The sequence below is a fragment of the Toxorhynchites rutilus genome, chromosome 3 (genome assembly GCF_029784135.1).
Source record: "Toxorhynchites rutilus septentrionalis strain SRP chromosome 3, ASM2978413v1, whole genome shotgun sequence".
In the NCBI taxonomy this organism is placed as follows: Eukaryota; Metazoa; Arthropoda; class Insecta; order Diptera; family Culicidae; genus Toxorhynchites; species Toxorhynchites rutilus.
This window is the reverse complement of record NC_073746.1, coordinates 54,811,158-54,833,431: the sequence shown is the minus strand read 5'-3', so window position 1 is coordinate 54,833,431 and position 22,274 is coordinate 54,811,158. Positions and strand designations below refer to the sequence as shown.

The 22,274-nt window shown below is 41.2% G+C and overlaps 1 protein-coding gene across 1 annotated transcript in view; it reads left to right on the top strand.

Moving 5' to 3' along the window:
* The first annotated feature begins 9,073 nt into the window (after positions 1-9,073).
* Positions 9,074-22,274, top strand: part of LOC129773149 (thioester-containing protein 1 allele R1-like) — a 33,141-nt gene continuing 19,940 nt past the window's right edge. The window contains exons 1-9 of the mRNA XM_055776722.1: positions 9,074-9,795; positions 10,451-11,434; positions 12,049-13,590; positions 13,645-13,825; positions 13,890-14,252; positions 16,158-16,482; positions 16,545-16,834; positions 16,895-16,995; positions 17,058-17,313. Coding sequence (XP_055632697.1) covers positions 9,155-9,795; positions 10,451-11,434; positions 12,049-13,590; positions 13,645-13,825; positions 13,890-14,252; positions 16,158-16,482; positions 16,545-16,834; positions 16,895-16,995; positions 17,058-17,313 — 4,683 coding nt within the window. The 5' untranslated portion in view covers positions 9,074-9,154. The remainder of the gene's footprint in view (positions 9,796-10,450; positions 11,435-12,048; positions 13,591-13,644; positions 13,826-13,889; positions 14,253-16,157; positions 16,483-16,544; positions 16,835-16,894; positions 16,996-17,057; positions 17,314-22,274) is intronic.

Here is a 22,274-nt window from a genome sequence, read left to right as displayed (position 1 = left end):
CTCCTGGCCTCCGTGGTAATAGTTCACCTTCGAACGACCCAGCACTCGAGGGGACATCAAAAACCCCAACTGTCCCTGTTTTTCCGTCAAGTTCAACTTCCCAATCGGGATTTATAAAGTTGTCTGACCTTTTGGATCAAATCTTTACGTGTTTTAATGTTTCCGACTCCATCAGAACCATTGTCACCGCAATGCTTCCAGTACTAAAGACAATTTTGCAGCAATTGATGCAAACATGGCCCCTCCTTGCAATGATTATCTCTCTTGATGTCTAATTCAAATAGAGAGGTCGGAGATAAAACTGTTTTACAGTGGAATTGTCGTAGTCTTATGCCTAAATTGGATACATTCAAATTTCTAATTCATAAACTCAATTGTGATGTTTTTGCTCTATCCGAAACCTGGCTCTCTTCTCAAAATGATCTCTCTTTCCACGATTTTAATATAATACGCTTGGACCGCGATGACAGATACGGAGGGGTACTATTGGGGATCAATAAGTGTCACTCATTTTTTAGAATTGACCTTCCACCTATTGGAGGGATCGAAGCTGTTGCTTGTCATGCAAACATCAGAGGCAAAGACCTCTGTATTGTCAGCTTGTATTGGCCTCCGAGAGCTGCGGTTAGCCGCAAGCAACTTGTTGACATGTGCTCACTCCTTCCTGAGCCGCGATTAATCTTGGGAGACTTCAACTCTCACGGAACTGCCTGGGGGGAACAGTACGACGTCAATCGTTCATTGTTGATATATGACCTTTGTAACAGCTTCAATATGACCGTTTTGAACACTGGGGAAACAACACGTGTACCTAAACCTCCTGCTAACCCAAGTGCTCTTGACCTCTCGCTTTGCTCGAATTCACTATCGTTAGATTGCAAGTGGAATGTAATCCAGGATCCCAACGGTAGTGACCACTTGCCAATCAAAATTTCTATCACCAATGGGTTGAATTCTTCTGAATCAATAAACATGACATACGACCTCACAAGACACATTGAATGGAAAAAATATGCGGACGCGATTGCTCTAGCCATCAATTCCAGAGATAGTTTGCCTCCATTGGAGGAGTATAACTTCATTTCTCGTTTGATCTATGACAGCGCGGTTCGCGCTCAAACGAAACCCATCCCAGGTTCCACTATTCGTCGAAGGCCTCACAATCCATGTTGGGATGGCCAGTGTTCCAAGCTTTATGGAGATAAATCGAATGCATTTAAAGCTTTTCGGAAACGTGGAACCATTGAGAATTTTCAAACGTATTTGGACCTTGAAAATCAATTTAAAAACTTAATCAAAGGGAAAAAACGTGCTTATTGGCGAAATTTCGTGGGAGGTTTATCACGAGAAACGTCAATGAAAAAATTATGGAAAGTGGCTCGAAACATGAGAAATCGCTCTTCATCCAATGAAAGCGAGGAATATTCACATCGATGGATTTTTAATTTTGCACGAAAGGTTTGTCCCGATTCCGCTCCAGTGCAATGAATTATTCGAGATATACCACAAGATAGGTGCGACCTTGATTCCGAGTTTTCGATGGTAGAATTCTCTCTTGCTCTCCTTTCATGTAACAATTCTGCTCCGGGATCGGATAGAATTAAGTTCAACTTGCTGAAAAATCTCCCTGATGTGGCGAAACATCGCTTGTTGAACTTATTCAATCAGTTTCTGGAGCATAATATTGTTCCAGATGATTGGAGACAAGTACGAGTTATAGCTATTCAAAAACCCGGAAAACCCGCGTCCGACTTCAATTCGTACCGCCCAATAGCAATACTGTCTTGTATACGGAAATTGTTGGAGAAAATTATCTTGTTTCGCCTTGATCGATGGGTTGAAACGAATGGCCTACTCTCAGATACACAATATGGGTTCCGCAGGGGCAAGGGGACGAATGATTGTCTTGCGTTGCTTTCTTCAGAAATTCAAATGGCTTACGCCGAAAAAAAACAAATGGCTTCAGTATTCTTCGTCATAAAGGGGGGCTTTGATTCTGTTTCAATAGAGGTTTTGTCAGACAAATTACAATCTCGGGGTCTGCCGCCTCTATTGAATAATATGTTATATAACTTACTTTGTGAGAAACATTTGAACTTTTCTCACGGAGATTCGGCAGTAAGTCGGGTCTCTTACATGGGACTCCCCCAGGGCTCATGTTTAAGCCCCCTCTTGTACAACTTCTACGTAAGCGACATTGACAATTCTCTTACACAAAATTGCAGCCTAAGACAACTTGCAGATGATGGAGTGGTGTCTGTCGTAGGATCAAACGAATCCGACCTGCAAGAATCCTTACAAGATAATTTGAACAATTTTTAAACCTGGGCCATTGGGCTAGGGATCGAATTCTCCACGGAGAAAACAGAGATGGTGGTTTTTTCTAGGAAGCATATTGCTGGTTTATTTACCAAAGCTTCAACTTTTGGGTAAACCGATCACTCATGCTATGTCATTCAAGTATCTTGGGGTCTGGTTCGACTCTAAATGTACTTGGGGGGCCCATATTAGGTATCTGAGTAAAAAATGTCAACAAAGAATAAACTTTCTCCGTACAATTACCGGCACCTGGTGGGGAGCCCATCCCGAAGATCTTATAATGTTGTATCGAACAACTATTCTCTCAGTGATGGAGTATGGCAGTTTCTGTTTTCAATCAGCTGCCAAAACACACCTCATTAAACTCGAGCGAATTCAGTATCTTTGTCTCCGTATCGCGTTGGGATGTCACCCTTCGGGCCCGCGGAAGGCAGCCCATGGTGCCGGTGAGAGACGTGTTGGCTCGGTTAGACCTTGATTACATGTCCCAAATATATGTATTCCTTAAAGCTATCGATCTTCGTGTGTGATTGTCCTTATACCCTTAGTTTTTCCTTTTCCTTTTCCTTTGTGAGAGATCGGATCCCTTCTTAAGAATAAGATGAAATGTAAATACATATTAGATATAAGATAGGTTTAAGAATTGAGTGTGATGAGTGTGAATGAGAGTGTGATTGAGAGTGTGAGTGTGATCATTGTCAACATATCCTCATATCCCCTCCTTTTCCTGAAGAAAATATGTCACCCTTCTAAACTCGAGTTGACCGCGAGTAATCGGTTTCCTATATTATTAACATTAGAATTACGGAAAAATGTATATATACTAGTAACAATACAGTAAGGAGTTCGGCTCCTTTAAACCTATGTAACTGAGCCTGTAAAAATAAACGATTTAAATAAAAAAAAAAAAAACTATATCACATTTGGCAACTCCGATTTTTTCACGTGATTCGTTTTCATCGTTCTTTGCACTTAGTAATTAAAAAAGCTAAAAGAAGAAGCAAGTTGCTAGTTTTTTTTTCCTGATAATGAGAATAATAATTTCGCAACGCGGATAAGCCCCTGTTTATTCGAAAAACATTTTTTTTAGACACACATGTGTTTTTTTCATCCTTAACATATTAAGGACCGTTCTTTTTTGTAGCGCCATCTGTCATTGTTAAATGACAGATGGCGCTACATCCCCTTCATCGAACTTTCATCCACACATGTGCAAGTAACCTCAATTCGTCTAAAGCCAGGCGCTTCGCCGGAAAGAAAGCCTTTTTGAATGAGCACAATGAATTATTTAAATTCTTCAAATCACACTTTCTCGGATTACAAAATGACTATCACGATATTGTCATCAATTTTGATAAAACACTAGCTACAGAACATGTGTATAGATTCAATTCGCAAACGTTACTGGAATCATATTAGACAATTGCACAATGGCGCGAGAAATTGTGATTCGAAAAAAAACAATAACCTGGATTTCACCGTTGATACGACTCTCGTCGCGTTCTTCTTCAATTGCATTAACGTTCCTAAAGTTCGCATTCTCAACGTAGTAATTCTTGCGTCATTTTTATTAGTACTTAGTTGCGATTTCTACGCTGAAATACAGTCATGCTCTTGAATAAATGTGACTATAGTGCAAGTCAGAAAGGATTTTTCGGCGAAAAATCTCCCAGTCGTACTGAAGAGCAAATTTGCAAATATTGCATAAACATTAGACAACGAGACTCCGCCACAGATACTTTATTCATTATTAACATCATTTCTCATATTGAATGTAATTTATAAACGACAGTTAGAGGAGGTGAAACAAACAAGAAGGTGCGCTCCATGCATTTTTATGATGAATCAACATAGTCTGGACAACACCATTCAAAGAAGTCGTTAGCTATGCCAACAATTTCTGACAGACATGTACGCGAAGATAGACAGCGAATGACTGCGATTTCCACGACACAATCGACCAAAGCGGTGTGAGGAAGAATACGTTCACTTGCGAGACGCTATCAAGATCTAAGCCAACACAACAACAGCCTTTGCTATTGCCAGGCCAAAACGCAATGCATTATCATGACATTACAGCGCGTGTATTCAAACGTACAATTAAGTTCTTAATGAGCTTCATGACAGCATTACACGCCTTCGGTCTCACACATTACTGGATGTATTCGGTTGAATGGCGGAAGCGATTCAATTCATTTTTTTTGTATGGTTACTCAACAAAATACGCTCGAGGAAATAATTTTCCTCGGAAATTCCAAATATACCTACTGATGTACTGCTCGCCCGTATTCTCAAATCCGATCGAGTCAGAATTACCCGAACGGATCACAATCTTGCATTCTGTAATCCGTTCAACTCATGTTCAATCGAGTTGTTCAAATGTGGCAACCTTGCCACGCAACTCGATATAGACAACATTGAGTTTCGTGTTCCCTTCCTGTAAAGTGAAAAATTTAATAGATTTTCAAGTGGAATCAAACGCTTTAAAAAAATTTCTCTATCATTAGTTCTTAGATCTACTATGTATAGATCGTCGAAATATCCAAACACGCTTACAATACATTATTTATTTTTTATTAAACAAAAATATCCACTAGAAATAATGTATATGGCAGAATAGCGTTTGCCGAGTCAGCTAGTCATACATTTAAAATCTACCAAATATCTGTGGAGCGAAAATCGTAATGGATGTTTCAAGTGGAATAAACGCACTTATAAAATAAAAATTATGAATGAATGTTCACTTTCTCTGCCTGTACACTGCCTTCGGACATGCTAATCTTATCGAATATCTTTCTTTCTTTCACGCCTACATAATGCTTTACTATATGTCGAAAATGTTCTTCTAATACAGCGAATCCCTGCGGAGTCCATAGATAATGAACTATTTAAAGAGTAAGCACTATACAATTGCGGATCGGAGAGAATTTTTATGTAGGCTATTATGACAATGCTCATTTCCAACCATAATTTTTAATATTTTTTTTTGATGAAGTAAAAAGTACAAAACCGGTAAAAATGAGGATAAATCAGGATCATTTCAGTAAAATCAGGCAACATTTAATGTTTGTCAGGACATCAGGAGAAGTGACGAAAAGTATTCGAAATCCTGGAAAATCAGGAAAGTTGACATCTCCGCTCTGACTGAACGGATCAGAGAAAAATGCTGGTCTTCAGTGATAGCAAAATATCTAACTTTAGAGTGCAGTTTAGATTGTAGCGATGACAACGGAATCGAATTTGACGATTTTATCGAGGAATACTGCTCTAAGATGATTGAAATAGGTAAGTATATACTTTAACATGTAATCCGTGTAATCATATTCGTGCCTGTAGAAGATGGCAGAGGCTATTATGCTGAACGCTGCCAGATTTTTATGCAATTCCAGCACCACATTCCTCCTTCCCCTAGTTTACATAACAGAATGGCGAATATTACAGTATAAAACACACTATGACTTATGTACAACTATTAATTTATTGAAAAATTCAGTCATAATGAACCAAGTCTTAACAACTGCTTCTTTGGTTTGGTCAGAGTGAACCATGTAAGTATAGGAAGCCAGAGAGCAGCTAATATTTCTGGGAATAATACTGAACAAAAAAAATGGAAGCTTAGAAAATTGCAGAACACTGAACTTCATGTTTGTTTTGGTCTTGTGGATTCGAATTTCTTCTTGAGTTTCTAGATGTGGATTAGTTTCATTTTAAACAGCTATAAACATGATAACTATCGGAAGACCGGATTGCATTTGTGGCATTTTACTATATAGTTTCGCATAAATTCACGAATAAATTTTTAAATTATAATTAAATTTTCAATTTGATATTACCTCTCATATTTAAACAGATTTGTTCAATCCTGTTGCAAATCTTCCTCGCATTTTGAATATCAGATCGAGCATATGATTGTTCAAATAAATAGATATAGATGGTTTGTGCCAGCGTGGGTTCATATAGTTAAAGCACTTTCACTTTCGCTAGTCTTCTCTTTTTTTTCAAGAAAATCAAATTAAAATTTAACATACCAATACTTTTTATGCAGCTACCAATGTGACGGTAGGCCGGGGTGCATCTGTAATATCTATTATCTCGATTTCATACGCATACACTTGGTGAACATTTACGATGTCGCACTTCGCTCAGCTACTCCTTGCTGAGCGCATGAAACTAAACGTTCCCAACATTTCTCATTGTATTGCTGGTTCACAGAATCATTGGATTTATTCCATAAATAATATATTGATCACAATCGCTCGAGAAAAGCTGAATAATGCATTAATTATAAACGTCTGCTATCCGGTAAGCCGCACAGGTTTTGATTCCGTTATGATGTTCTAATATTTTCGAAGCACCGCGAGCATCTATGAATCGGGAAAAGAGAAATTCGATGATGAAACCGATAAATGTTCTTCCCTATGGCTGCTGACCGATCATTTCGGGTTCACTCTTCGCCGAGAGTGGACACATTTCAGAAAAAGAAATAGTTTACAGACGACGATACATATAAGTGAGAAATTTGGGACCGAGAATGGTGTTATTCCGATTACTGGTGTATTGCTTCTTGCTGACGGGGGGGCTGGTTTGTTGTCAGTAAGTTCCTCCATACCAAATCGAACTGTTTTTTGTGTTTTAATAATGAGAAAAAAGACAGGCCTTGTCATGCTATTATAATGGTATCTTATTTAGTGTTACAACGTGATGTGATATTGAACAGAAAACAGATAAAAAAAAACACTTTAGTGTGTACATAAAATAACAAACGGGAAATCATGAAAATCCTCGACCACTAGCAATAATCACAATTAAAAATAACGTGCCTAATTCAAATATTTGAAACATATCAAATAAATCAATGTATTGGTTCTAAGGTTCTAAGTTCTAAAAGTTTTCCCGGAGTTAGTGGAGCAATGTGCTATATAGAAAATTGTTAGTGAATTTTAAAATGCCGTAGTTCCGAGATTAATAAACACAAGGGAATGAGAAAAACATCATTTCAAAGCAATGAGTTTCGTGTATCGGATTTTACTTACATATTATTAGTTCAATGTTAAATATGGAAAAATATCGGATAACATAGTTTTTCGTATTCCGAAGTTTCTATAGACTCCGGACGAATCCTGTTAGTCTATCTGGATTCAAAGAATTGAATCAGCTATCCTTTGATTCCTAGCGCGTTCCGTCAAACTCTTTTACCACAAGGATATATTTGATTGAATGAAAAATTGCCCTTTTGTATTCAAATATCGGTATTTCGTGAAAAATAATGAATAATAAAAATCAATAATAATAAATCTCCTTTGAAAACATGGATAGAATTTGTGTAATTCCAATTATTGCTTTCATAATGGAAATGCTCTTCAAATTCTCTACAACAAACTGAAAATAGCTCCAAATGTAAGTTTATCATAATGTTCTAGAAAATCAACTGTGATCGAGCGAATTCTTTTTTGTGTGTGGCCATAACGGCGATTGAATTCAAATCAAAACATTTGCCCAATCCCAACCTGCATTTTAAATTCTCTCTTTTGCACTTGGAATTCGGATGAGGTTTCCGAATCTCTCAAGTCTTGTAAAAATTCGGATATTAGAAGGAGGAACTGGTTTGAGATATTTATATTGACAGCATGATTAAATCTGCCGTACTGAGCAGACAAAAAATCGTGTCGATCCAGAACTACTGCCTACACGATTAAATCTCTAGTTCCTTGACCGCTAGTGTCGAAACGCTTGAACTGATCGTAAAAAAGGAAGTGACAACCAAAATGTGTCACTTTCTCTGCCTTCAAGTTTTTCGATAAATTTGGAAACCTAGAAAAAAGCTCTCATGGTCATTGTTGAACAAGTTCGGCTCGATTGACTGTTGTACAACTTTGTTACAATGTATATGGTTCAGCGCTCAAGTAAAGATAATGCACACATGTGTACATTAGCATGGATAATGTTCCTGATTTGAAGAAATCGATACTCGCATTGAAAAATTATTTCTAGGGTTAGGTGCGTTTGCATTTGGTGGAACACAAGTGTGAAAACAGTGCAAGTGTCCACATTAACCCCCTGATCTCGCTTCCAACAGCACGAACCAAACACGAGCACATCGAACTAGCACCATGTGACGAGAACTGGTAAACAACGTAATTTGACTTTCGACGACTCTTTTCCAGAAGATAATATAGTGTTAACAAGAGAGGGTGCAAATTAAAACCATCGTGCTGATCGGGGAAATCTTTTTATCAATTTTGCGACTATCATTTACTTACTGTTTTTAAGAAATATTTGCAATTATTATTATTCAATCAATTATTATACATTGACCCCCACCAGGTTTCCAATCAAAGGATCAAAAGGAGATCAAGGACCACCAGGACCTGCAGGACCCCCTGGATCGACAGGAGCTCCTGGGACTCCAGGAATGGATGGAACTCCAGGAGGGCAGGGACTTCCAGGAAATGATGGAAGTGTTGGAGCTGACGGAGCTCAAGGATCTCCAGGGCCTAAAGGATCTCAAGGAGCTGACGGATCTCCAGGGCCCAAAGGAGATACTGGAGATACAGGGCTACCAGGATCAAAAGGATCTGATGGGACCCAAGGATCTCCTGGACCTGCAGGATCTGATGGACAAGCAGGACCTGCAGGTCCCAAAGGATCTGCAGGAAATCCAGGAACTAACGGAGCTGACGGAGCTGTAGGACCCAAAGGAGATCAAGGACCTAAAGGACTTCAAGGACCTCTAGGACCTCCAGGAGATACTGGTCCTACAGGAGATAGTGGACCTGCAGGGCCTGCAGGACCTGCAGGATCTCCTGGATCGACAGGACTTCCTGGGATTCCAGGAATGGACGGAACTCCAGGAGAGCCGGGACTTCCAGGAACTCCAGGAAATGATGGAAATGATGGAGCTAAGGGAGCTGTAGGACCCGCAGGACCTCCAGGAACTGAAGGACTTCAAGGACTTAAAGGATCTCCAGGAGATACTGGTCCTACAGGAGATAGTGGACCATCAGGGCCTGCAGGACCTGCAGGATCTCCTGGATCGACAGGACTTCCTGGGATTCCAGGAATGGACGGAACTCCAGGAGAGCCGGGACTTCCAGGAACTCCAGGAAATGATGGAAATGATGGAGCTAAGGGAGCTGTAGGACCCGCAGGACCTCCAGGAACTGAAGGACTTCAAGGACTTAAAGGATCTCCAGGAGATACTGGTCCTACAGGAGATAGTGGACCATCAGGGCCTGCAGGACCTGCAGGATCTCCTGGATCGACAGGACTTCCTGGGATTCCAGGAATGGACGGAACTCCAGGAGAGCCGGGACTTCCAGGAACTCCAGGAAACGATGGAAATGATGGAGCTAAGGGAGCTCAAGGACTTCAAGGACCTAAAGGAGATAGTGGACCTTCAGGACCTAAAGGAGATAGTGGACCTTCAGGACCGCCAGGACCTGCAGGACCTCAAGGACCTCCTGGATTGATACAAGTGTGAGTGTTAATTAGATACACCGTTGAAAAATCTTACTCAAAAATTGAATTGAATGTTAAAAGCTTTTATAACTTTTATAAAATTTCAGCATTTTGCGTAAACATTCCTATTCAAGAATAGTAATATAAAAAAATGTACATTATAAACTATTAATTGTTTTATCCTATTACTACGACAACCTTTTAAGATATAGAATTTTCAAATATTGAAATTTTTTTGAGTAAAATTTTTTAACGGTGAGTTTTAAATGTTTTTTCCTAATTTCCTATTTTTTCCTAGAACAATAGTTTCCCTACAGATTTGCTATACATTATATTTAAATCAGCCATCCTGATTTCGAGTTTCAATAGAAAAAATGATTCTGCATTATAAAAATTCAGTCCCTATTATAATTGGTCATACGATAATGAAAATTGTGATTTTGGATGGCCATATGTACAGGATATTCAAAAATCGTAGAAAGTCGCCGTATTCGGCTGATTTGGTGTGGAATTACTCTATCCATACTCACAGTTTTCGAGCAATATTCGCCGTTGTTGAAATGAATCTACATGTGCTGATTAGGGAAATCTGTATATCAATTTTGTAACTACCATTTACTTACTGTTTTAAAGCAATATTTGCAATTGTTGACTAAACATAAACTCTCACCAGGACTATACCAGAACTACCATCAATACCAGGAATACCACCAATATCACTACTAGGGCTCAAAGGATCAAAAGGAGAATCTGGAGCTAAAGGATCTGCTGGATCTCCTGGGTCGGCAGGAACTCCTGGAACTCCAGGAATGGATGGAACTCCAGGAACGCAAGGGTCTCCTGGATCGGCAGGAACTCCTGGAACTCCAGGAATGGATGGAACTAAAGGAGAGCAAGGACCTCCAGGACTTAAAGGAATTGCAGGAACTCCAGGACCTAAAGGAGATAGTGGAACTATAGGACTTCCAGGATTAGATGGCTCTGATGGATCTCCAGGAACTGAAGGACCTATAGGACCTGCAGGACCTACAGGACCTGCAGGACCTCCAGGAACTCCAGGAATTAATGGAAATGATGGAGCTAAGGGAGCTCAAGGACCTGAAGGAATTCAAGGACCTCTAGGGCCTTCAGGACCTAAAGGAGATAGTGGACCCAAAGGAGATAGAGGACCTTCAGGGCCTGCAGGATCCGATGGACCTGCAGGAACTCCAGGTATGGACGGAACTCCAGGAATGGACGGAACTCCAGGAGAGCCAGGACTTCCAGGAACTCCAGGAAATGATGGAAATGATGGAGCTAAGGGAGCTCAAGGACCTAAAGGAGATAGTGGACCTTCAGGACTTCAAGGACCTAAAGGAGATAGTGGACCCAAAGGAGATGGAGGACCTTCAGGGCCTGCAGGAGCCGAAGGACCTGCAGGAACACCAGGTATGGACGGAACTCCAGGAATGGCCGGAACTCCAGGAGAGCCAGGACTTCCAGGAACTCCAGGAAATGATGGAAATGATGGAGCTAAGGGAGCTCAAGGACCTCTAGGACCTAAAGGAGATAGTGGACCTTCAGGACTTCAAGGACCTAAAGGAGATAGTGGACCTTCAGGACCACCAGGATCTCCTGGAACTGCGGGACCTGCAGGACCTCCTGGATCGTTACAATTGTGAGTGTTAATTAAATACATCGTGAAAAAATCTTACTCATAAATTGAATTGAATGTTGAAAGTTTTTATATCCTGTTAAAAATTTACAATATTTCAATAATTTTGTCTTTACTATTAATGGAATATTAAAAAATATATACATCAAAAACTATAGATAATGTTTTATCCTACGACTACGATTGCCTTTTTTGATATAAAAGCTTCAAACATCAAATATTTTTTGGCTTAAGATTTTTAGCGGTCAGTTTTAAATTGTATTTTTCATAAATAGTACAATGGTTTCCCAACAACTTTGCTGTGCATCATATTTTAATCAGCCATCTTGATTTCAAGGTACAATAAAAAAAAGTCTGCATTATAAAAAATCAGTACCAATTAGAAATGGTCATATGATAAAGAAAATTGTGATTTAGAGTAGCTGCCACCATACGTTCAAGATATTCAAAAATCGTAAAAGGTTGCCGTATTGCGGCTATTTATATTCGCAAATGTTGAAATGAATCTACATGTGCTGATTAGGGAAATCTGTACATCAATTTTGTGACTACCATTCACTTGCTGTTTTCAAGCAATATGTATTTGCAATTGTTGACTAAACATTAACTCTCACCAGGATTATACCAGGACTACCACCAATACCAGGAATACCACCAATATCATTGCCAGGATTCAAAGGTTCAAAAGGAGAAACTGGAGCTACAGGATCTGCTGGACCTCCTGGATCGGCAGGGACTCCTGGGACTCCAGGAATGGATGGAACTCCAGGAACGCAAGGGTCTCCTGGATCGGCAGGAACTCCTGGAACTCCAGGAATGGATGGAACTAAAGGAGAGCAAGGACCTCCAGGACTTCAAGGAATTGCAGGAACTCCAGGACCTAAAGGAGATAGTGGAACTATAGGACTTCCAGGATTAGATGGCTCTGATGGATCTCCAGGAACTGAAGGACCTATAGGACCTGCAGGACCTACAGGACCTGCAGGACCTCCAGGAACTCCAGGAATTAATGGAAATGATGGAGCTAAGGGAGCTCAAGGACCTGAAGGAATTCAAGGACCTCTAGGGCCTTCAGGACCTAAAGGAGATAGTGGACCCAAAGGAGATAGAGGACCTTCAGGGCCTGCAGGATCCGATGGACCTGCAGGAACTCCAGGTATGGACGGAACTCCAGGAATGGACGGAACTCCAGGAGAGCCAGGACTTCCAGGAACTCCAGGAAATGATGGAAATGATGGAGCTAAGGGAGCTCAAGGACCTCAAGGACCTAAAGGAGATAGTGGACCTTCAGGACCTCAAGGACCTAAAGGAGATAGTGGACCCAAAGGAGATGGAGGACCTTCAGGGCCTGCAGGAGCCGAAGGACCTGCAGGAACACCAGGTATGGACGGAACTCCAGGAATGGCCGGAACTCCAGGAGAGCCAGGACTTCCAGGAACTCCAGGAAATGATGGAAATGATGGAGCTAAGGGAGCTCAAGGACCTCAGGGAATTCAAGGACCGCTAGGCTCTCAAGGACCTAAAGGAGATAGAGGACCTTCAGGACTTCCAGGACGTCCTGGACCTGCAGGACCCGCAGGACATCATGGACATACAGGACCTGCTGGACCTGCAGGACTACAAGGACCTTCAGGACCGGCAGGACCTCCAGGACCTGCAGGACCTCCAGGGCCTCCAGGGGAACCAGGATATTCAGGACAACCATGGCATCCATGGCATCCATGGCATCTAGAATATCCTGGACATCCACAACATCCACAACATCCAGGACATCCAGAAAATCCAGGACATCCAGAACATCCAGAACATCCAGGACATCCAGGACATCCAGGGCATCCAGGACACCCAGAACATCCAGGGCATCCAGGACATCCAGGACATCCAGGACATCCAGGACATCCAGGACATCCAGGATATCCAGGACATCCAGGACATCCAGGTCATCCATCAAATTGCTCTCGTCCACCATGGTCGACAACTTCAGCAACCACAACAATGACAACCACAACAACCCCTTCTACACCAACCATAACTAAAAAACCAACGAGGCCACACCCACACCCCACCAAACCACATTGGACACCACATCCACATCCAGCTACATCCACTATGGAACCCGATACTACGGTGGCGCCCATCTTGGACTGTAACGCATCTAGGTATTTTGAAAACAAATTCTTCTGATTCCAAATGATAATAACGATTTTATTCAGCTACTTCGCATTCGGATCAGGATTTATTCCAAGGAATGCTCCTTACACGTTACTGTTTGGAAATTTATACACAAGGCATTTGGAAGTCAACGTATCAATTATTGCTGATTCTACGCAGGATGTGATATTCAGCAGAACCATAACGGTCAATAGAAATGCTTTGAAAACAATCAGCTTCGAGGTAGGTCTATATAAGCGCATTTCCATTTCAGAGCACACAGCCATTATATTTCCGCTATTCACAGTTTTTCGACATACCTGCTGATAACTTTACCCTGACGATCACTAGTGCGGATGAAACCTGTGACATTGATGTATACAAGGACCTAGTATACAATCCGAAACGGATGTCTATTTTCATTCAAACCGACAAACCTATTTACAACCCAGGAGATCGAATGCGCTTTCGCGTCGTAATGGTTGATCCTGACACCAAACCAGTGACGAACAATGGCCCTGTGAGGATAAGAATCTCGGATGCTAAAAGAAACTCCATAGCGCGATGGCGGAACGCGGCACTAACTAACGGAGTTTTTTCATCTGGAATTCAGTTAGCGTCATCTCCTAATTTGGGAAACTGGACCCTAGAGGTGTCAGTTGATGGACATGTGAGTATAGAAATGTGGCAGGCTGATTTTTGTTTGTTTTCAGATTACCAATATAACGCTGATCTAAATTCATTTATAATTTGAATACTTGGTTAACGCATGTTGCAAACGTATATGTTTCAAACATGTGTGCGAATTTATTTCCGAAATTATTGTTGTTAGTTCCCGAATGCTGATGTCAGGGGATACATGCTCAACCGTTTTTCGTACATGACGCTTGCACTAAAAAAAATGGACAATTCTTGGATAGCGACAAAAAAAATACAAAAGATAATTTAATGGGACAAATTTCGCATAAAACATAATTTTATTGATCATGTTACAAAAATATTTCGACGCACTACCGAGCGGCCTTCCTGCAGTTAGCCGGAATTTTCGCCATTGCTGTCTAAAACATACTTGTTGACATATTTTTCCGTCCTTCCTTAGCTTTAATTATTAGTTCTTCCTCCATTTTTGCCACAGAATTATTGACCTTCCGCTTCAGGTTAGCCCAGAAATTCTCGATGGGCTGCAGCTGGGGGACGTTCGAAGGGTTGGCGGACTTCGGAACAACATTTATCTTCAATCGGTGCATCTTTTCCAGCGACTTCTTTGCGTAATGGGTAGAGGCCAGGTTCAGCCAAAAAACCACATCCTTCATCCGGATGATATTTTTTGATGAAGGAAGCAACTTCCGGCAAGTACTTTGAAGAATGAAGAACGGCTTTGATATCTCCTTTTCGCTGATAGTTAGCCACAGAAGCCCCTTCTTTGGGAGCATGGTGTGGGAAATTTCCTTCACATCGAAACTTACCTTCTTGGTGTAGGGTGTAAATTATCTGGTCCTCTACTAGTCGATGCCATCTAGCGCTAAATACGTCTCGTCGTCCATGACACCGAAATGTTCCGCTTCGACAGGAGTTTTGTCAGCCTTAGTTTCTGGGTCACGATTGCTGTTTCAACACGTCCGGTCGTGACTAAAGTGTATTTTTTCACAGTCTGCCCCGTTGCTCCGACCTCTCGGCCCCGAACGATGTAGCCACGTTTTCCTCTGTCTACTGCTTTAGCTTCAGCTGCAGTTTTGATCGCGTGGCACCATCGGACGACCGGAACCAGGCTTCCGTTTAACGCTCTCATTCTTCTCCAGAAGTGTAAGGATGCTATAGATACCGGAACGGGCGTATCCGGTGGACTCAAAGTACTAGACGATGTCCACTTTCTTCGCAACGGGATGGAGCTCTAAGTGCGCACGTGGAGCCCAGTTGCTTTAATATTTTCGCCATAACTTCAGCAGTTCAACCGCAGATAGCGCTGTCAAATTTTGGGCTACATGTGATTGACGATTGACGATGCACAGGTGGTCTCATCACCAGGTGTTAAGGTGAACGCACGAAAAAATGGTAAAATTTGTCTATTTTTTTAATGCAAGCATTATGTAATGGTCCTCAGCTTACCATTCCACCATCTAAACGCCTGATACTCAAAAGTTTTTTTCACTGCGGATTTTCGTTTTGCGTTTTTTCCAACTTGCGTTTTTGCGGATTTGCGTTTTTTCCAACTTCCGAACCACTTTGTTTTGAGTTTCCGAAGATATGTAAGAGCTGAGTTGAAATGAGGTATACGTGGTCTGTTCAAAAAGTATTGCAACGTTTCAATTTCCGCGAGTTACGTATATACGTTTCTTTATATTTTTTTAATTATGTTCGAACTAATGTCTCTCAATTATGTTGATAAGTTCGGATATTTCGATTTCTGATAGCAGCTTTTTATGTACGTGTTTTGGATCTTTTTTGGACATGGCGTTCAAGTCAATGGTTTATTATTACGTTTCGTCATCGTTGACATTATCGTCGCTGTGTAATGAACATTTCAATACAAAACAGCAGAAAGGTATATTTCCAATCAATAACTTAACACTTCCAGACGACAGTTCAAGTATTCGAAGTGCGTCAGTATGATCTGCCGAAATTCTACGTAAAGGTCTACCCCACCGAACTTTCGCTTATAGAGAACAAAGAGATTCAGATCACGATCGACACAGAATACACATTCGGTCACCCAACCGAGGGAACACTCCTTCTTCGACTATTTACGAACGAAGATGATCTAGCGCCACTCAGAACCAAAACGATGAGTATAAATGGGAAGGCGACTGTTAAGTTTGACCTTGAAGATGACGTACTAATTGAAGACGACAGTGTTTATCAGGACGTGATAATCAAGGCAAGCATTAAGGAAAAACATACTGGTACGGTGGACTGTGTGAAAATGAATATATAAATGACTAACAGGTTCAATTTGTATTTATAGATCGTGTGGTTGACATCACTCAATACGTTCCTGTGTTCCGTAATCCGAACAGAATTGAGTTTGATGGACCATTGGATCGATTGTTTCCAGGTGTACCATATCTAGTGAAACTCTCAGTAAAGGATCACTATGGTGACACTCCTGAAGGCCCTGGAACGGTAGAAGTGGTAGCTTACTATAACGGAGATCCGACCGACGGTAGACAAACCATAAATGCTAATCTTGATGATCATGGCTTAGCAACGCTATATCTAGATGTACCAGAGGAAGCTTCGGAGTTAACAATCGAGGTAAATGGATTATCCAAAACTTTTTTTTTGTTTATTTCTAAACCTTTATAAACTGTTTAGGCGACCTACGACTCGGTAAACTATGGCCAAATTGGCACTATTGAAGCTATAGAATCAGAAAGCGCACATTATATACGGGTGACACTCAATCCAAGATACAGGTGAGTTCATTATGCCCCCCGATACATATCCCGGATAACTGTGATTCCATTCCAATCGATAGAGTTCGCTCCAATAAGGACGTTGTCTTCGGTGTGAGGTGCACTAAATATATGAAACGATTTTGGTACGTAATTACGGCCAGGGGACGTGTTGTCACTGCGAGCAATATGGTCGTGCCGAACAAAAAAAGTTTGAACTTCAAAGTAAGACTAACACCCGAGATGGCACCTATTGCACGACTCTCGGTGTTCAATGTTGATGACGGACTGCTCATTCACGACAGCTTGCTCCTGAACTTCGAAACGTTCAATAACAATGTAAGTAAGAACTTATTGTACTGCAAATCTATTTGTATGATTCACTTTATAAATTTGATCATGTTCTGATCATTTTCTTATCGTTAGGCACAATTAATCGAATGATATAACTTCCGTTCTTCTTACATAGCAGGAACTAGTGGAACTTGGATGCCAACTTACAGGTCCTACACGCAAAATGAATAATTCGCCGAACCTTTAATTCAATAAATATATTGGAATACCCGTAATGCAGCACCGTCTTGTCGAAACCACAGTTCATCCGCATAAAAGGCTCTCAATTGTGGTTAAAAAAATCGGTTATCACGGCTCTGTAGTCTGTTACGTTCTGGCCGGTATCATTTTGGAAGAAAATCAGACCAATGTTTACACCAAGGTAAAGCCACCCAAACGTGACTTTTGACATGGAACTAACCGAAATATGTGAAGGGTAAAATGAAAAGTTCGACCTGGGCCATCCACTGGTTCAATTCGAACACCACCTTTACTGGACAAATGTAGGGCAATATAGCAACATGTTCCGTCCTTCGCACTCGTCCAGCCTTGAAAAATTTCAGAATGCTGGTTAGCCGTAAAGTTGCGCCAGTTAGTGATCTTTCTCCATACTCTGTTTTTCTGTACACCTTCGTATATGTAACCGAATACTCGCGGTCGGCTCGAGGTTAGTATTACAAGCGTTCTCGTAATTGGGATGTTGCTGTCTCCAATGCTCTGTACGTGTGCCCGACACGGGATACTTCCGATTGGGATGCAGCTGATCATTAATCAGCAACGCCCCCTAGTCTGTACCCCAAATCTAGCGTGGTGCGTCTTCTCGACTCGAGGAATCCAGGATAGAATGGTCACTAGCCGGTGCAATCATCAGCTCGTGTAGAGTTGTCATGAGAGGTACAACCTTTGGCTCTTGTTGAATGTTCAGTGGACTGCACCTTCGGCCCGTGCATCTGTAAAGAGTGTGTGTATGTATTGCCGCGACTAAGTAAAAGTTTATAGATCGGATAGGAGGGATATGAAACAGGGACACAACGAAGGAAACATCATTAAATGTTGACATCGGCGTTTCTGAGGAACAGGTATAGATGAAGCAGAAGATCAGGATCACGGCTACCTAAGATATCGGGGTTATCCGATTGTCTGCCTTTTACTCTCAGTGCTATAGAGAGCTGAGAGCGAGTAGCATGGAACCGGATACACGACCAGACAATATGCTTGATGTCGTGGTAGCCATCGCCACAATCACAAAGATTGTTTGCTGCGAGCCCAATGCGATAGAGATGCGCGTTTAGGTTGTAGTGATTGGACATGAGCCGAGATATCACGCGAATGAAATCACGACCTACATTCAATCCCTTGAACCATGCACTCGTCGAGACCTTAGGGATAATCGTGTGTAACCAACGACCGAACTCATCTTCACTCCACATGCGCTGCCAACTAACGAATGTGTCCTGACGAGGAATGTGAAAAAATTCATTATAGGCAATTTGCCTTTCAAAAAGTGTGCCTTCTGAAGCGCCCACCTTAGCTAGCGAGTCCGCTTTCTCATTCCCCGGAATCGAGCAATGAGAGGGAACCCATGCTAAGGTAATCTTGAATAATTTTTCGACCAAAACACTCAATAGTTGTCTTATTCTTGTTAGGAAATAAGATGAGCGTTTATCAACTTTCATTGAGCGGATTGCCTCTGTTGAGCTGAGACTGTCTGAAAAAATAAAATAATGGTCGATGGGCAGTGTTTCAATGATCCCTAGAGCATAGTATATCGCACCCATTTCTGCGACATACACGGAACAAGGATCTTTGAGTTTGAAAGAGGCACTGGAATTTTCATTGAAGATACCGAAGCCAGTGAACCCGTTTATGAATGAACCGTTAGTAAAGAACATTTTATCAGATCTAACTTTCCCATATTTTTTCGAAAATATCGACGGAATAGCATTGGATTGAAGATGATCTGGGATTCCATTGATTTTTTGTCGCATAGACAGATCAAAAATGACAGAGGAATTGCAAAAGTATGGGAAGCAAATTTGGTTGGAGATGCCTGATGAAGGGTGCACGTCGTGTATAAGGTACTCATGGTATAAAGACATAAAACTTGACTGAGGAATCAGTTGGAGTAGATTTTCGAAGTTATCAATCACCAATGGATTCATGATCTTGCAACGAATGAGAAATCTTAAGGATAATTCTGTGAACCGAAGAGTAAGCGGGGGTACTCCTGCCAAGACTTCGAGACTCATCGTATGTGTCGAATGCAAACACCCCATGGCTATACGCAAGCAACGATATTGTATCCTCTCCAGCTTTAGAATATGAATTCTGGCAACTGATCGGAAGCAAAAACTGCCATATTCTAACACTGATAATATCGTTGTTTTGTACAACTGAATGAGGTCTCCTGGATGGGCACCCCACCATGTTCCGGTAATTGTTTGGAGAAAATTGATTCTTTGCTGGCATTTCTTTTACAGATACGCAATGTGTCTCCCCCAGGTACATTTAGAATCAAAATATACACCCAGGTATTTGAAAAACATAGAGTGTTGGATCGCTTTGCCGGATAGGTAAAGCTGGAATTGGGCGGGTTCGTGCTTCCTAGAAAAAAACGACCATTTCAGTTTTCTCCGTAGAGAATTCGATACCCAGCTTGAGGGCCCACGTGATCAGATTGTTTATGGTATCTTGCAACGACTTTTGCAGAGCGACGGGATTAGTACCCGTGATGGAAATAACTCCATCGTCTGCTAGTGCAGTCAACGTGCAGTCTCTAGTTAGACAATCATCCATATTAACGTAAAAACTGTACAAGAGCCTTGTGGTAGGCCCATAAAACTGTAACGAGAAGATTTTGAGCTGCCATGAGAGAAAATCATGTGCTTTTCTGACAGTAAATTGTACAGGAAATTATTGAGAATTGGTGAAAGTCCACGATTATGAAGCTTCTCTGAGAGAATTTCCATGGAAACTGATTCATCTATACGGAAGCCATTTGTTCTTTGCGAGCAAATGCGATTTTGATTTCAGAAGTTAGCAGCGCGAGACAATCATTCGTCCCTTTACCTCGGCGGAAGCCAAGCGTATTTGACAGCAAATTGTTCGTTTCAACCCACTTGTCCAAACGAAGTAAAATCATTTTCTCTAACAATTTACGAATACAGGATAACATTGCAATCGGCCTATACGAGTTGTGATCGCAAGCCGGCTTGTTGGGTTTCCGTATGGCTATCACTCTCACTTGTCTCCAGTCATGCGGGACAATATTCAGTTCCAGAAACTTGTTGAACAAGTTCAGCAAACGCTGTTTTGCCAAGTCGGGAAGATTCTTCAACAAGTTGAATTTAATCTTGTCCGACCCCGGAGCTGAATTGTTACATGAGAGGAGGGCAATTGAGAATTCTACCATCGAAAAATTCTCATAATCGCATTGGATCGGAATATCGCGTACGACGCTTTGTGCAGGAACAGAATCGGGACAAACCTTCCTTGCAAATTTGAAAATCCAACGGTCAGAGTATTCCTCACGTTCATTGGTATGGTTCCAGCCACGCATTCTCCTGGCCGTACTCCAAAGAGTACTCATAGCGGTCTCCCTTGACAAACCATTGACGAATTTCCGCCAATATCCACGCTATTTTGCTTTAGTCAAACCTTTTAGTTTGATTTCTAGAGCTTGGTACTTTAGAAACCATTCCACTAATCCAGTTTTCCTGAATTTTTTGAAAGCGGATGATTTTTCAAGATAGACCTTTGAGCACTCCTTATCCCACCAAAGTTATGGAGGGCGACGTCGGAAAGTGGTAGCGGGTACACGTTTCTTTTGAGCTTTAAGTGCGCTATCGTAAATCAAACTTGATATAAAGTTATACTCTTCAAGGGGAGGAAGTTCATGCATCGAAATTATTGCTTCAGATATTAATTCCGCAAATTTTCTCCAGTCAATATTCTTCGTGAGGTCATACGCAATATCGACTGACTCTCGCAAACTTGATTCATTGGCGACCGATAAAATTATTGGTAGGTGATCACTACCGTGGGGATCTTGGATTACCTTCCATGTGCAATCCAGGGATAATGAAGAAGAGCAGAGAGATATGTCTAGCATGCTTGTCCGTTCAGGAGGGTTGGCTATCCTAGTTGCTTCCCCAGTATTTATGTTGAAGTTGTCGCACAGATCATAAATCAACGTGGCACGGTTGTCATCGTAGAGTGACCCCCATGCTGTTCCATGGGAGTTGAAGTCACCTAAGATTAACCGCGGCTCCTTTTACAAAACTCCCTTCGCGCCCGAGAAAGACAGCCCAATGTGTCGGTGAGAGATGTGTAGGCTCGGTTAGACTTTGATTACATGTCCCAAATACAGGGAAACTTCGATATAAAGTACCCTCGTTATAACGTGTCTTCCATTTGACATCACTGGGTATAACGTACATTTTACCTCAATATAACGTAAAAATCGTTTTCTGAATAAACAATAAATTATCTGTATTTTGATACTAGAACATGTTTCGTACCTCTAACCAATCCCGAAATACAACTGGTTTTGTGATTCCGGATTCTAAATGAATCAAGCTTTAATCAACAGTACGAAGGAAAACATCATGAGGAAGGCTAGCTTCGTCTTTTAGTTGAATTTATTCATCAACTTTACCCAAACAGCAACACAATAAAGTAATACAAGCTACGTTTTTGAGTTCTCTATTATGCTTCGATATAACGTACAATTCGATACAACGTATAATTTTGAAAGTGAAATGTACATTATATCGCAGTTACCATGTATATGTTTTCCATAAAGCTATCGATCTTCGTATGTCCCTATATGCTCATACCCTCCTTCTCTTTCATTGCGAGCAATTGGCCCTTTTGCTATAAACAGTAAAATAAATTGAATGTAAATATACAATAGATATACGAATAGATTTAAAAATTGAGTGTGTTCTCAACATTGTAACAATTCC